The sequence below is a fragment of the Oncorhynchus keta genome, chromosome 14, assembly GCF_023373465.1.
Source record: "Oncorhynchus keta strain PuntledgeMale-10-30-2019 chromosome 14, Oket_V2, whole genome shotgun sequence".
In the NCBI taxonomy this organism is placed as follows: domain Eukaryota; kingdom Metazoa; phylum Chordata; class Actinopteri; order Salmoniformes; family Salmonidae; genus Oncorhynchus; species Oncorhynchus keta.
In genome coordinates, this window is record NC_068434.1 from 55,399,915 (window position 1) to 55,417,542 (window position 17,628).

A 17,628-nucleotide genomic window follows, 5' to 3' on the forward strand; every position below is an offset into this window, starting at 1 on the left:
AAATGTCCTCTGGTCTGATGAAACAAAAATAGAACTGTTTTGCCATAATGACCATTGTTATATTTGGAGGAAAAAGGGGGAGGATTGCAAGCCGAAGAACACCGTCCCAACCGTGCAGCATGGGGGCGGCAGCATCATGTTGTGGGGGTGCTTTACTACAGGAGGGACTGGTGCACTTCACAAAATAGATGCCATCATGAGGAAAGGAAAATGATGTGGATACATTGAAGCAACATCTCAATACATCAGACAGGAAGTTAAAGCTTGGTCGCAAATGAGTCTTCCAAATGGACAATAACCCCAAGCATACTTCCAAAGTTGTAGCAAAATGGCTTAGGGACAACAAAGTCAAGGTATTAGAGTGGCTCCACAAAGCCCTGACCTCAATCAAATATAGAACATTTGTGGGCATAACTGAAAAAGCGTGTGCGAGCAAGGAGGCCTACAAATCTGACTCAGTTACACCAGCTTTGTCAGGAGGAATGGGCCAAAATTCACCCAAATTATTGTGGGGAGCTTGTGGAAGGCTACCCAAAACGTTTAACATTTAATTAGCCTATGTATATTTTATTTTTTAAATCAACTGTTACTAATGATCCTCAGCAACAAACACCTGGCCGTGACGGCTTTTACAGAGGAAGCAAATTAAGGTAAACGAAACAATGTAATTAAATGGAACGATAATGATAATGTATACCAACTGAAGGTAACAACAATAAATTGGCATTTTGAATGTGTTATTGTTAACTCAAAATGACACACCGACTAGGTTCCAGTTTAACAATCTTTTCTTCACTGTGAAACCATAGTACATAGTCGCCATCACCCTCAAACCAGGTCCATCAACCAGTGAGACTACTGGCCAAGGCGTACTAATAACAGAGTGATGGCACCATAATAACATAAATATAGGGATACTTTAAACATGAACTTAACAATCTCCCACTTTTATTTAAAGAAAAATAAAACATCAACAAAATAATTAAATATCCCAAGTATTATTTAAGTTCCCCATTACAAATGGGGTGTTTGACAAAGTTTTTATTTTTATTACGTAAGCTGACACTTACCATTACTGGGTGCCTTTAGGAGCACAAGACCGGATGTTCCCTTTTTAGTCAGCAAGCTGTTCCTTTGTGGCCGACCAGGAAAACAGATTTGAGGTGTGGAATCACAGTTGTAGCAAAGTTCTGTAAACCACCCCAGATTAAGTCATCAACATGACAGACAAGTACTCCAAGTCACATTGCTGTTTTGATCAAGCAAACAGAAAATTGCAGGATCCACTTGTGACATTTTCCGACCTGTACTCAGCATTGTTGCCTTGACTTTGTTGTACCAGTAGAGTGATGCATCTGCCAGGACATACACACACTTGTTTAGTTTCCACAGTGTTTCTTAGCTTCAGGCGGATGTCTATGTGAATGTCCCTTGACAGCTCTGTTCCCTGCAAAAATGCAGATTTGATATCTATGGAATGAAGTTATCATTTTTTTTGTATGTCAGATCACTGTCAGCAGCAATCTGAGTGACTCTGAGATGCATGTCGGGGAGTCTTGGGAGTTAATTAGCAGGCAGCTTCTCAAAACCTCTAGCAACTAGATGTGCTTTTGGCACTATTCCAGTTAAGGATTCTTTAAGGGTACACACCCACCTTGTTGAGACACATGTCTTTGACTTCCTCAAACACTCAATCGTTTCTCCAATTACTGAGCTCATCTAGTTTAGCTGAGTCAAGTGACACGTCCTTCGTTTCAAGTACCTCATCATTTTGAATGTCATTCTGTTTTTCTCAGTTTTCCATTGGTTCAATTATGCGATTATCTACAAGTGACAGGTCAGATGACCAGAAAGTGTAGCTGGTTCAGAGTACTGCAAGTTGTACCAGTTCTGGTGTTTTTCTTTGGCTTTTCCTGCTCCTCAAATGACTGTTGCTGTGTGTGGAACACCACTTTCTCTGTCCATTGTATTTAACAGTTTGTTCAGTTATCAGATTGGAACAACCATGTTGTCTTAACATGTGGCTGGTGGTGAACATTTTCCTAATTTGAACCCTCAACAGTATTACCTAAGGTGAATGCACCAATTTGTAAGTCGCTCTGGATAAGAGCGTCTGCTAAATGACTTAAATGTAATGTAAATGTACCTGTGTCATGGTTGAAGGTCTCTGCTCCATATCCTGTGTCAGTTTCAAGTGTCCATGTCATTGGATGTGACATCTGGTAGGTTTTAATGTCCTTTTTGTCATTTTCAGTAGGAGGCTGATATTCAGCAACAGCCCCTCCATCTTGTTGATAATTTACATTCCGCAATATTGAGTGATGCACCCTGACAATGGTTCCTCTGTGACTCACAAAAATCGCCACACCATCTTGGCCAGTGACTCCTGATCCTTTCCACTCTTGATAGTCAACTCATTTGTAGTACACTTTGTTTCCAGTCTCATACTTCTCACCTGTGCGTTGAAGCTGTTTACTACATAGAGCCCTGAGAATTCTCTCTAAAGACTTGTCGCTGCATGTATTGCTGAAAGGTGCTGTCCCACCCATGCACTCACACTGGTCCCTTCTAGCGCTGGTTGCTTGTCAACCAGTACAGAGTGATGATTAGGGTTCTGCACGAACACTAGTTGGTATGGGCTATAGCCATGAACATTGTGCATTGAGTTTTTTGCCATCTTGGAGCTGTTTTCCAGTAACATCCATTGATCTCTGTGAGTGTTTCTCTAGAAGTCCATTGCTATGTGGACTGTATGCAGCATTACATTTACATTTAAGTCATTTAGACATTTACATTTACATTTAAGTCATTTAGCAGACGCTCTTATCCAGAGCGACTTACAAATTGGTGCATACACCTTATGACATCCAGTGGAACAGCCACTTGCATCTAAATATTTGTTTTTGGGGGAGAAGGATTACTTACCCTTACTTACCCTATCCTAGGTATTCCTTGAAGAGGTGGGGTTTCAGGTGTCTCCGGAAGGTGGTGATTGACTCCGCTGTCCTGGCGTCGTGAGGGAGTTTGTTCCACCACTGGGGGCCAGAGCAGCGAACAGTTTTGACTGGGCTGAGCGGGAACTGTACTTCCTCAGTGGTAGGGAGGCGAGCAGGCCAGAGGTGGATGAACGCAGTGCCCTTGTTTGGGTGTAGGGCCTGATCAGAGCCTGGAGGTACTGAGGTGCCGTTCCCCTCACAGCTCCGTAGGCAAGCACCATGGTCTTGTAGCGGATGCGAGCTTCAACTGGAAGCCAGTGGAGAGAGCGGAGGAGCGGGGTGACGTGAGAGAACTTGGGAAGGTTGAACACCAGACGGGCTGCGGCGTTCTGGATGAGTTGTAGGGGTTTAATGGCACAGGCAGGGAGCCCAGCCAACAGCGAGTTGCAGTAATCAAGACGGGAGATGACAAGTGCCTGGATTAGGACCTGCGCCGCTTCCTGTGTGAGGCAGGGTCGTACTCTGCGGATGTTGTAGAGCATGAACCTACAGGAACGGGCCACCGCCTTGATGTTAGTTGAGAACGACAGGGTGTTGTCCAGGATCACGCCAAGGTTCTTAGCGCTCTGGGAGGAGGACACAATGGAGTTGTCAACCGTGATGGCGAGATCATGGAACGGGCAGTCCTTCCCCGGGAGGAAGAGCAGCTCCGTCTTGCCGAGGTTCAGCTTGAGGTGGTGATCCGTCATCCACACTGATATGTCTGCCAGACATGCAGAGATGCGATTCGCCACCTGCTCATCAGAAGGGGGAAAGGAGAAGATTAATTGTGCAGCAGTTGTCTTTGCTTCCATGTTGAATTTCTCTGCCATTTCTCATATTGAATTATTATTGAATTCTCCTCCAGTGTCACTATAATTTCTGGGGCGGGCCATGCACACTTATCCAGGAATGAATGAAGTGCTTGATGATTTCACTGGGTTTCTTTGTATTCACAATGCTTCCAGCACTGAAGCGTGTGAAGTGGTCGATTATGTGAAGGTACCACACACTTGGTCCTAGTTCATGTAGATCTACAGCCACTGTTTCATTGTACTTGGAAGCCAGTGGCAAAACAACAGCTGGTCTGGGCTTAGGTTTGCTGTATTTCTTGCATGTCTCACAACTGCCTCCTCCAGAATGGCGCAGTGGTCTAAGGCACTAGAGAACCTGGTTCGAGTCCAGGCTCTGTCGCACCTGGCCATGATTGTGCACAATTGGCCCAGCATCGTCCTGGTTAGGGGAGGGTTTGGCCGGCAGGGATGTTCCTGTCCCATCCCGCACTAGCGACTCCTGTGGCGGGCCTGACATACCAGTCCAGTGGATTTGTGCCGGGTAATGTCGCCCTCGTCTGGTTGTCTTGAATGTGACTTGTTGGCGGCTTTTCTCTGCTGCTCAGTGTAATATGCCGTGTCACACACTTGCATTCCATCTGTTATTAGCGCAACAATCTTTTCACCCAAAATCCTTTTAAGTGCCTACTTCATTGACGCAAAAGTCAGAGCCAACTGTTTCTCCCTACCATCCAGACAGGCCGTATCTAGCAACTTGAAAGCTAACACTGCATTTGGGAGAACCATGTCCTAATTGTGTATCCTATAGTCCCTCTGTTCGAAATCAATTATGAAGTTAGTCATTGCAACCGAAATGTCTCTAGTAACACTGTCAAAGTTTGAACAAGTTTCTCTCTGACCACCTGTTACGCGAGTGCAGCAAGGAGCCAAAGTAAGTTGCTAGCTAGCATTAAACTTATCTTATAAAAACAATCAATCTTAACATAATCACTAGTTAACTTCACATGGTTGATGATATTACTAGTTTGTCTAGCTTGTCCTGCTTTGCATATAATCAATGCAGTGCCTCTTAATTTGAATCACAGCGTATTTGCGAAAAAAGCACCGTCGTTGCACCAATGTGTACCTAACCATAAACATCAATGCCTTTCTTAAAATCAAAACACAAGTATATATTTTTTTAAACCTGCATATTTAGTTAATATTGCCTGCTACCATGAATTTCTTTTAACTAGGGAAATTGTGTCACTTCTCTTGTGTTCTGTTCAAGCAGAGTTAGGGTATATGCAGCAGTTTGGGCCGCCTGGCTCGTTGCGAACTGTGTGAAGACCATTTCTTCCTAAAAAAGACCGTAATTAATTTATTTGCCAGAATTTTACATAATTATGACATAACATTGAAGGTTGTGCAATGTAAAAGCAATATTTAGACTTAGGGATGCCACCCGTTAGATAAAATACGGAATGGTTCCGTATTTCACTGAAAGAATAAACGTTTTGTTTTCGAAATGGTAGTTTCTGGATTTGACCATATTAATGACCTAAGGCTCGTATTTCTATGTATTTATTATATTATAATTAAGTCTATGATTTGATATTTGATAGAGCAGTCTGACTGAGTGGAGGTAGGCAGCAGCAGGCTCGTAAGCATTCATTAAAACAGCACTTTCCTGCGTTTGCCAGCAGCTCTTCGCTGTGCTTCAAGCATTGCGCTGTTTATGACTTCAAGCCTATAAACTCCCGAGATTAGACTGGCAATACTATAGTGCCAATAAGAACATGCAATAGTCAAAGGTATATGACATACAAATGGTATAGAGAAAAATAGTCCTACAATTCCTATAATAACTACAAACTTAAACTTCTTAACTGGGAATATTGAGGACTCATGTTAAAAGGAACCACCAGCTTTCATATGTTCTCATGTTCTGAGCAAGGAACTTAAATGTTAGATTTTTTACATGGCACATATTGCACTTTTACTTTCTTCTCCAACACTGTTTTTGCATTATTTAAAGCGTTTCGGGTAGCCTATAACAAGCTTCCCACAATAAGTTGGGTGAATTTTGGCCCATTCCTCCTGACAGAGCTGGTGTAACTGAGTCAGGTTTATAGAACTCCTTGCTCGCACATGCTTTTTCAGTTCTGCCCACACATTGTCTATGGGATTGAGGTCAGGGCTTTGTGATGGCCACTCCAATACCTTGACTTTGTTGTCCTTAAGCCATTTTGCCACAACTTTGGAAGTACGCTTGGGATCATTGTCCATCTGGAAGACCCATTTGCGACCAAGCTTTAACTTCCTGATTGATGTCTTGAGATGTTGCTTCAATATATATGATGCCATCTATTTTGTGAATTGCACCAGTCCCTCCTGCAGCAAAGCACCCCCACAACATGATGCACAACAGAGACAACAGAGACATGGGAGGAATTTTAGTCCGGGACTCATAGCTACAAGGCATGTTCTCATTGGTCCAAATTGTTTATTGAGCATGAAATAGGATACTTGTTATTTGAATATTGGCCAAGTTTAATTGCAATGAATTCTAATTAGTCAACCACAGGTTAGGGTTGGGTTATAAAACTACACCCTGTCCCTTTGTTCTGTGGAGAGAATCACAGAGGACAGGGGAGAATGAACATCTATCTCCCAGCATAACATCTATGATTTGTCCTCTTTGAATAAACCAATTTTTCTTCCCCTGATTTGCTTTGGGGTCTGTGTTACTGAAGAGTAACATTAACTGCCAACAAGTGCAAATGAGTTGAATTGGTTAACTTCACTTGCAATGCCACCTTCCGTGCTATCAAATTGCTAGTTTTTCGGTAGCTTAGCTGGCTAAGGCAGTTGTTGATAAGGTGTTCATTTGTAGTGAGAGGGTGTTCACGTGTAGTAGTAAGTGCTCGTGAAGAGGCTACAGTATACTGTCAGCGGCAGCGTGACCCCCAGTACAGTGGTGTTATGACTGGGATAACTTGTTGTTGATTTGGGAGGTGGCACTCTTTTTCATGTTCCTTCGAGACTGATCTAAAGAAGCAAGACGCTTGAAACACAAAAATCGGCACATCAGGTATTAAATTAATACAACCATAGTGCAATGTTATGTTTATTTCTTACAGTAACTTTTGTTTGGTTGCCATACAAGAAGTATTGAGGATTTGGGGGGAAGGAAGAGTGCAGTTACAAGGAACTTCTCTTTCTTTTTCATTTTGATAATTAGATAGTCGACTAAGTATGCAGAATTACAACATATGGAACATGAACACAAATATACACAAAAGCGCCGGAAACGTCTTCGTAATTATGTAGAATAAAAAAAATAAAAAATTAATTCAACCATAAGAGAAAATAACAAAAGTATCAAAATAGTTGCCGATGGGTAAGTGAAGGACTGTGTTGTGATGGTAGGGATGATAGTGAGCCATACCAGTCCTTATGTAGCATAGCCTTATAGTCACACAGTGATGGTTTGTAATAGCATCTTAATACGACTACTCAGTTCTATAATTCTGCAAATAAATTAGCTTAGTGATATGTTTTTTTTGTACATTTCTATGTAAGTTGAGCATAAAAGTGTCATCGGGACAGTTTTCGATCCAGTGGACTGTGAGTTTATGTATACATTTAAAGCGTTTCAGTCATTTATACACACATTATACACAGACTAAGTGATTGGAATTGTCAAAAATTACAATATTCAAGATAGGCAGGTGATGGCCAGAGGATAGTATATAAAATACATTTTGATTGGACAAATGTCTTCTGTCCACTCCAGCTATCAGTGTTCATAACATCAACAGGTGATGATATATCATGATAGTTCATCTTAAGACTGGGAAAAACCACAACCAAGGAGATCCATTCAGTAAAAATATTGCTTCTTAGTTTCCTCATAAATCTGATAATATTAATTTCTATTAATTAATATTTATATATAATATATATATATTTAAAGAAAAATATATATATATATTTTTGGCAAACCACATTTTTCTCCAAATGTCTTTTAGAAAATTCCATATAATTCTATATAATCATAAAAAATACTGTGCTTTTTTTACATGTCACTCTTTTGTTATTTATTTTAAAATAATGAATGGATTATAGCAGCGTTAAAACTCCTACAGGTCCTCTCTTTCTGTCAGCCTAGTATTCCCTTTTTTAAAAAATCATCCCTTTGTCTTCCCTTCATCATCATACAGTTGCACACAGGGACAGGGAGTGAGAGAAAGGAATCTCACCAGGGGAACTTTTTTTTTTGGTCCAACAGGAGACCCTAAATTGCAGACAATCCAAACAATCATGGTTATGTTCATAGAACATCCCTGTGAACTGATAGAATCATGGATAATGTCTCAAATGATCACACATACTGTTCACGTTTTAGTGATATGTTATAATATATAGGTAATCTGGGTACAGTAGAATACATGGCTTCCACACTTCTATTTGCAGTGCATTATGGGGGTAGTTATAATCTAGTTCAGAGGCAGAAAGGCCAGAAATGGGGCACTATGTAGAGAATAATGAGCTATTCGAGGCACTATCCAAACACAAAACAGGGATAAAGTGACAAGGAAATAAGTTCTGAGGGTGGATGCAATGGTCATATTCTTTCATAGAAATTCTCTCTCTAAACCCTTTAGAAATATTATACATATCATTATTCTATAGATGTACTCTTTTCTTTAAATCATTCCTTTATACACATTCAAAGAAATAAATATATTCAATTTACGTAAAACCAATGGCACCAAACACTTCCTGGGTACTCACCTATCAGCAGTTCTCATATTAACATTGAAGTAATGGTGTTTCATGAAAAGGGATGGAGACAATTGATTGGCTGTCAGATGGGATTTCTGATTAGAAGATAAGCTTGTTCTACCTGCTCATTGGTGTGAGAGCTTATCACTGGTGTTGAGAAAATGACTCAGTAACACTTTACTTGAAGCCTGTAGTAATAATTACGTTATAACGTTTTATAAGCAAGCCTTACAGAATGGTTATACCTGTATGCTTAAGTAAAGTGTTACTGAGGACTCTCCCTCTCATTCTCAAATGAACAGGGACCCAAATGAATCATCTAAAGCCTGCTTGGTCAGTGCTGCTGTGTCACACTTATTTTCTTCCCTCTGGAAACACCAGATAGCATTAACACCTCTTCTTGTCAATAATGACGTTTTGTGATTCATCGGCGATGCAAACACTGATTATACACAAACTTTGTAAACGTTCCTATAAATATTTTTTTTAATCCTCTTCGGTGATTGTGTGAATGTCTGGGTAGTAGATTTATTATTATTATATATATTTTTAATGTAACCTTATTTCTTATTTACAATGACGGCCTAACCCGGACGACACTGGGCCAATTGTGCGCCGCCCTATGGGACTCCCAATCACGTCCGGATGTGATGCAGCCTGGATTCAGATGGAGTGCCTTAGACCGCTGCGCCACTCAGGAACCCACATTTTTGAGTTTTGAGTGAATTCCTATTATTCCTATTATACTTGGCCCCTGCACTACACAGTATACTGTAGGTGAGCTGTCTAAAAACAAGCACACAGTCAACCACAGTGTCCTACGTTAACAGAGACCACGAAGTAACGTCCGTTTTGCTCTCATCCTTTCAAAGTGTGCGTCTTCAAATTCTCACCGAGAATCATTATGTCAACAAATGAAAATACAGCCCTCACCTATACGACAACAGTACACACTGGTATTAATATAAAAACAATGTTTGATTTGCAAAAGGAATCACTCAATAACTAGAGATGATTAAAGATGGCTGAACAAAGAGGAGAGATGGCGATATTGTGGCAGAAAATGGAGTTTCCCCAAGTTGTTGTGATAGGTGGATTATTTCTGTTATAGGCCTGAAGGGAGATTGGTCGGTTGGGCGGTAGGGTGTAGGGAGGTTGCATCCCACTCCTGTCGGGGTCGCTGTCAAGTGTGTGGAAGACGATGACAACACACATGATGCCAACACTTAGGGCTAGATTCTATCAGATTCATGCCATCCAACACCCGCGTAGCTGTTGTTTTTGTGGTGTCGGAGGTGGAACTGTGTTGGAGCTGTCAAATCCACAAGCGGCTCCCAGCATTATACCTAAAACGGACATTGCCATTGGCTGTACGGAGTTGCATTAAGATAAATCCCATGGAGCCCTGTTTACAAGTTCGAACACTGGAATGTGAGATGCAATATACACCTTGAATAGGCTGACAGAATCTAGGCCTTGCACTCATGTCTTTCTAAAACACATTTAACAAACCTCCCACAGCGTGCGCACACACACACACACACGTACATCACAAACATGTCTCTGACAAAATGCAAATACACACACCTTCCACAGTGAACAGGGATGTGAAGGGGACAGTGGCGCCTGCTACAGTGGAGCCCCTCCAGCCATGCATTAGAGTGACTAACACATCATTATGTTTCTCCCCCTCAGGAGAAGGCCTGTGTGTGTGTGTGTGTGTGTGTGTGTGTGTGTGTGTGTGTGTGTGTGTGTGTGTGTGTGTGTGTGTGTGTGTGTGTGTGTGTGTGTGTGTGTGTGTGTGTGTGTGTGTGTGTGTGTGTGTGTGTGTGTGTGTGTGTGTGTGTGTGTGGCGAATGATATGGTTTAGGATTCAGCTAAACATTTCTGCAAAGGTTCTCGTTTCTAATGTTTTTCAAATGTCTGTTTTTCAAATGTCTCTACAACGCCAGATGCATCCATAAACATAACCCACGGTTTTACTCTAGTGAGGAAATATTCTCTGAAGAAACTCTAGCAAAGATAGAAAAGGAGTGACAACCAGCTCAGCTGGTTTCAAACATCCGCGCTGGGGGAGCTTGAAAAAGGATTGAGTATTCCAATACTGATTTTTATCAGAGTGTTTAAGGGCTACGTTTCAAGAATATTCCAAAATGTGGTCTTTTGTATTGTGAGCATCCCTAAAAAGATGCAGGATTTTTTCCACTCTTTCTCCATTCTGGATTCGGGAACGCCGCCATTCTCCAGGCTATGCCCAGCAGTTCCTCCAGGATTCCGACATCCCCTGATACTCGGGAAGCAGAATGGGAGTGATCAAACACGCCACAGAGGCGAGGCAGGAAGGGAGTAGTCAGAGGCCGATTCCTAAATCGTCCAAGACTTTCCAAGACTGAGAAGGAAAACAGGTAGGATAGAGTGTTCCAGATAAATCCACACCCCCTGGCTTTATCTGTCCTGCAGCATTTTGAGGGCCCTCTCGATGTTCATGCGGTGGCCCACCCGCGTCACCCCCAGGTCAATCAGATCTTCTTTCTGCAGCGAAGGCAGGTGGGCGCCTTCGATCTCGTTGTCCAGGAAGGCGTCTTTATGCTCCGACAGATTCAGACTATCCAGCCAGTCGGCCACGTCCAGCTTGCTCCACAGCTCCACGGGCTTGGAGGCAAAGGGCTTGCCCGAGGTGGCTATGGCCTGCATTAGGGTGAGCGGCGAGGGGGAGCGCGAGCCACCGCACGAGGACCCTTCACCAAGACTACCGCCCATGCTGCCGAAGCCTCTCACATTCTCCATGGGCAGGGTGGGCAGGCCGAAAAGGTCGCTAAGGCTGGGTGAGGAAGAGTGGGTTAAAGAAGAGGGGCAGGGGGGCGAGGAGAGGGACGAGGTGTCTGGGGGGCTGCAGAGGTGGGGGGGCAGGCTGGAAGGAGGGGTGCAGGAGGAGGGGGGCAGGCTGAAAGACACGCTGGAGTTCCGCTGGCTTCCTGTGGCTGGAGAGCTGAAGAGAGAGAGAGAAAGAGAAAATAGAGAGGGAGAAAAGAGAGATCATGAGAACCTAACAGATGTATGGCACAGTGATGAACTATGTTATAGAGTGGCTGTACAAACGAGTCCAGACCATAATGATCAGAACATAGCAACTAAAGAAGACCATGGCAACCTAGAGGAACTTGGCCAGATAGAAACCTCCGCAAAGAAGCAGACTCCTCCCCCTCCACATGTGACTCACATCCCCCCACGTGTGTGGTTGGGTGTGTGTGTGTTCAGACCTGGCTAGTGTTCGCTGACCTTGACGTGTGGTAAACCTGCTGAGGCTTGGTGTGGAAGTGGGGTTCACCTAGAGCTTTCTAAATAAACACAAAGTTTATGAACATTCAATATCTTACTGATCTAAGCACAGAATTCTACTGAAATACTTGAAAGAGCCACTAGGGTGCAGTGTTGTAAGTGGATTTTTACCTAAACCTTTACTTCACTGGTATTTTACAGTCTACTATTTAACAAGTAGGCTATCCATATTTAGCATTTTTCAAACACCTGAAAAGCTTTTTTTTCTGCAATCTAGAGCCATAATCATTATACTTTATTTTGTGTAAAAACTATGTTTATTATTCAGCATATTTAAGCATACATCTTGAGCTGTCTGTATTCTCCTGATGTATTTTTTAAAGAAACTAAATATGGTTCTTTGCATCTCTGCTCAAATCTGGGTAGAAGATTTAAAGGAATGTGAGTCTTATTCAGTACATTTAGTAATTGCTTGCTTTTCTAAAGTCTATCAACCTTGTCAGCAGGCATGCCAGCTAAGACAGACAAGCAAGCTACCTCTTCAATCTACACACAATACACCATAATGACAAAGCAAAAGCAGGTTTGTGTATTAAAAAAACGGAAATATCACATTTACATAAGTATTCAGCACCTTTGGCAGTGATTATAACCTTGAGTCTTCTTGGGTATGACGCTACAAGCTTGGCACACCTGTATTTGGAGAGTTTCTCCCATTCTTCTCTGCAGATCCTCTCAAGCTCTGTCAGGTTGGATGGGGATCGTCGCTGCACAGCTATTTTCAGGTCTCTCTGGAGATGTTCGATCGGGTTCAAGTCCGGGCCTTGCCTAGGCTACTCAAGGACATTCAGAGACCCAAATCCACTCCTGTGTTGTCTTGGCTGTGTGCTTAGGGTTGTTGTCCTGTTGTCCTGTCACCCCAGTGTAAGGTCCTAAGCGCTCTGGAGAAAGGTTTTCATCAAGGATCTCTCTGTACTTTGCTTCGTTTATTTTCCCCTCGATCCTGACTAGTCTCCCAGTCCTTGCCACTGAAAACATCCTTACAGCATGAGGCTGCCACCACCATGCTTCACCGTAGGGATGGTGCCAGGTTTCCTCCAGATGTGACGCTTGGCATATAGGCCAAAGAGTTCAATCTTGGTTTCATCAGACCAGAGAATCTTGTTTGTCATGGTCTGAGAGTCATTTAGGTGCCTTATAGCAAACTCCAAGCGGGCTGTCATGTGCATTTTACTGAGGAGTGGCTTCCACCTGGCCACTATACCAGGACTGGTGGAGTGCTGCAGAGATGATTGTTCTTCTAGAAGGTTCTCCCATCTCCACAGAGAAACTCTGGAGCTCTTTCAGAGTGACCATTTGGTTCTTGGTCACCTCGCTGCTCCCCTGCTCCCCTGGTCAGTCTGTGTTTGTAATCCTGTCGAACGCGTCTTTTTTTAGGTATTATAAGTCGCTCTGGATAAGAGCGTCTGCTAAATGACTTAAATGTAAATATAGTGAAGCTGCATAAATATTGATCTCCACTTCCTGGAGGATCGAGTTTTGAAATCAGTGGAATTAGAGTATGTTAGCTAAAGAGATCTCCGGATTACATCTTCATACTAAGGGCAACCATTTTTTTTACTTAACCTTTATTTAACTAGGCAAGTCAGTTAAAAACATATTCTTATTTACAAAAATGCAAAAGGCCTCCTGCGGGGATGGGGGCAGGGATTAAAAATAAATACAAATATAGGACAAAACACAGATCCCGACAAGAGAGACAACACAAGAGTACATAAAGAGAGACCTAAGGCAGCAACATATGACAACACAGTATGGTAGCAACACAACATGGCAGCATCACAACATGGTAGAAGCACAAAACAGGGCACAAACATTATTGGGCACAGACAACAGCACAAAGGGCTAGAAGGTAGAGGCAATCACGCAAAGCAGCCACAACAGTCAGTAAGTGTCCATGATTGAGTTTTTGAATGAAGAGATTGAGATAAAACTGTCCAGTTTGAGTGTTTGTTGCAGCTCGTTCCAGTCGCTAACTGCAGTGAACTGAAAAAACCTAGCGACCCAGGGAGGTGTGTGCTTTGGGGACCTTTAACAGAATGTGACTGGCAGAAAGGGTGTTGTATGTGGAGGATGAGGGCTGCAGTAGATATCTCAGATGGGGGAGTGATCCCTGAGAGGGTTTTTATAAATAAGCATCAACCAGTGGGTCTTGCGATGTGTATACAGAGATGACCAGTTTACAGAAGAGTAAAGAGTGCAGTGATGTGTCCTATAAGGTGACAAATCAGATGGCCTAATGGTAAAGAACATCTAGCCGCTCGAGAGCACCCTTACCTGACGATCTATAAATTATATATTCTGTAATATAGCATGGTTAGGATGGTCATCTGAATCATGGCTAGTTTGGCAGCTGGGGTGAAAGAGGAGTGATTACGATAGAGGAAACCAAGTCTAGATTTAACTTTAGCCTGCAGCTTTGATATGTGCTGAGAGAAGGACAGTGTACCGTCTAGCCATACTCCCAAGTATTTGTATGAGGTGACTACCTCAAGCTCTAAAACTCAGGAGAGAGGGGGAGTGTGGTGGGGGTACCTGTACCAGACAGGGGGAGACGACCAGGGCAGACGGTGTACAGACCACCAGGTGGAATCCAAGCAGCAGTGCAGCAGGCAATGGGAGTAGGTGTCACACCCACTAGGGAGAAGCTTATATTTCTGGAAGCAGATTTCTTGGTGAAAACAGCAGTGGATGGTCTCTGAACAGCAGGAGTGGGCATCAAGGCCTCTGGATTTAGGTGGGGTAGCCTGCCATTGGTTGGGCTCAAAGTCTTCGACACCTCTCACTTCACACGTGCTAATTGAAGTTGTATATGGCTGTCTGGTCTGTCTCAGTTCCAGGTTGGATGGTGTATCAATCCTTGCAGGTAATTTGGAGTTTTGATCTGTAGTGAATGTTATGCTGTGGAGGCTAGCTTCCTGTATGTCCCTGCTGAAAAATCCAAGTTTATCTAACTCCAAATCTATCTTTTTGTAAAAACATGTTGAAAATGTGAGAGCTCACATGCAGCTGTGGCATGGCATCCATGACAAGGAGATGCGGCCATCATGCTAGCTACATTTTCAGATATTGCACGTTTCTAACTTTGACAGGAAGTAGTTTAATTTCAAGCTAAATTGTTCTGTTAGCTAGCTAATGTTACAAGTATGATGTTATTATTCGTATCCCAGAGCTGTTTGCTTGGCTAGTTAGAATCTAATGTTAGCTAGCTGGCTGGTTGGCTCGTTAACTAACGTTACATGTATGATGTTATTATTCTTACCTCAGAGCCATTTGCTTTGTTAGTTAGAGCCTAATGTTAGCTAGCTAACATTGCATGTGGTTGGCTAGCTACCACTGCCAGCAGATTCATGCAAGGCATAGTTTTTTACTTAACCTTTATTTAACTAGGCAAGTCAGTTAAGAACACATTCTTATTTTCAATGACGGCCTAGGAACAGTGGATTAACTGCCTGTTCAGGGGCAGAATGATAGATTTGTACCTTGTCAGCTCGGGGGTTTGAACTTGCAACCTTCCGGTTACTAGTCCAACGCTCTATTCACGAGGCTACCCTAACACCCCATAGTAACATCTTGAGTTGGCACAATGTTCATTGTTGTTTAACTAGCTAACGTTAGCTGGCCGGCTCGCTAGCTAACGTTATGTGACGTGTATGACCTTACATATTGACTACTTAGCTAGGTTCATTGTTACCGAGCTAGCTAGCTACATGTTTATGCTAAAGTGTATTGTTGTCTAGCTGAGTATGCCAGATTTCAGAATAACTGATTAATTAGCCTTTTAAAGTCATCAACTTAGATTAGCTAACACAACATGCAATTGGAACACAGGAGTAATGGTTGCTGATAATGGGTCTCTGTACTCCTATGTAGATATTCCATAAAAAAATCTGCCTTTTCCAGGTACAATAGTCATTTACAACATTAACAATGTCTACACTGTATTTCTGATCAATTTTATGTTATTTTAATGGACAAAAACTCCACTTTCCTATAAAAACAACGACATTTCTAAGTGACCCCAAACTTTTGAACGGCAGTGTATATTTTTTAATACATTTGTAACAATGTCTAAAGACCCCGTTTTCATTTAGTCTTTAAGCAGTATTATGTGTAGATTGATATGGAATTTTTAAAATGTAATACATTTTTTAATAAGGCTGTAATGTAACAAAATGTGGAAAAAGTCAAGGGTTCTGAATACTTTCAAATGCACTGTACATTAGATAACTGTAGGGGGCGCTGTGTTGAAGCCACCGTGCCTCCATCTTGGCACTCCCTCACCATTTAAAAAATATATTTTGGAAGCTATAGAAATGCCTTTATTAATAACTGCATTAATTTTGGCCACATGTATTATATTAGACACCTTAATACATACTTTTAAATTATATTATGTGAGCTAAACATAGTAAAAAATATGTATATTTTTTCAAATCATTAAAATCTACTTTTTTTTGAGACTGCTAATGTTACTGTCCACAGTACAACAACAAAAATTATATTTACATGCAATTTTGTCCTTTTCATTCCTATGGAAGACAGCTCCTGCGGAGTGCCAATATGGGTGACAGGATAAAACACGACATCATATAACATTATTACACCACTACATATCTACAATACAAAATGTATAATTCCACCATACAACAATATTACAATGTGCGTGTGTGTACAGTGCATGTGCTAGTGTTTGTGTGCGTATGGGTGTGTCTGTACCTGTGTGTGTGTGTCTCTTCACAGTACCCGCTGTTGTGTATAAAATGTTTATTAAATCTGATTCTACTGCTTGCATGTGTTACCTGATGTGGAATAGAGTTCCATATATTCATGGCTCTATGTAGAATTATGCACCTCACAATGTCTGTTCTGGACTTGGGGACTATGAAGAGACCTCTGGTGGAATGTCTTGTGGGGTATGCATGGGTGTCCGAGCTGTATGTTCCGGAGTTCTAAATTGAGCAGCTGCTGAAAAATGAGCTCCTGTATATATTGAGATTTAAATGTTTTTTTAGAGTGAAGTACATCGAAAAAATCAAGAGAAAACTGCAAGACTCAATAGAAGACAAAACAAGGAACAAACCAAAAAGACAGGCTTTTGAAAAATTAACTATTTTTCATAAAATTGTACAGTTATCTTAGCTAGCTGAATTGCTATCAGAATTGTTTACTTGTTGCCAAGCAGTTGCTAGGGACTCTCCTGGAAGAAGCTAGCTAGCTTACAAAGAATAACAACAAAAAATATCTAGTTAACAGAAGAAAGGAAGTCAAAATAAGGACAAAAGAAGGACAGAAGAAAAAACAAAAGAAAGAGGACAACAAAGTGAAACAGTCAGCACTTCTATTGCAACTTCGTATTTCGTTGTCCTAACGTAGTCTACACTGCTATCTGCCCAGCAGCTAGCCAGCTAGCAAACGTCCACCATCTACCGAATAGCAGCACTGTAGAAACTATTACACTCAACTGAACGACTTGATTAGTGTAGTGTTAGCTAGCTACATAGTTGTCTTTGCTGTCTTCGTATCCAAGATAATTGTGTAGTTTAGAGCGTGTAGTCTTGGAGTGATTATCTTAATTTACCGAGGTTAGCTAGCCAGCTATTTGTCGTCCTTAACGTAGGAAACACTGCTAGCTAGCCAACAGCTAGCCAACGTCTACTGAATAGAACTTCCGCACTCAACAACCCGGTCGCATTCCGCTTCGCTCCACAGGTAGTATCACATTTTCATTTCATTTCATTACAGCACAA

The 17,628-nt window shown here is 42.0% G+C and overlaps 1 protein-coding gene across 1 annotated transcript in view; it reads right to left on the bottom strand.

The window, feature by feature from the left end:
- Positions 1 to 6,854: 6,854 nt before the first annotated feature.
- LOC118394121 (SH3 and multiple ankyrin repeat domains protein 2-like) overlaps positions 6,855 to 17,628 on the bottom strand; it is a 246,980-nt gene continuing 236,206 nt past the window's right edge. The window contains exon 22 of the mRNA XM_052461929.1: positions 6,855 to 11,528. Within this exon, the coding sequence (XP_052317889.1) occupies positions 10,985 to 11,528 (544 nt within the window). The 3' untranslated portion in view covers positions 6,855 to 10,984. The remainder of the gene's footprint in view (positions 11,529 to 17,628) is intronic.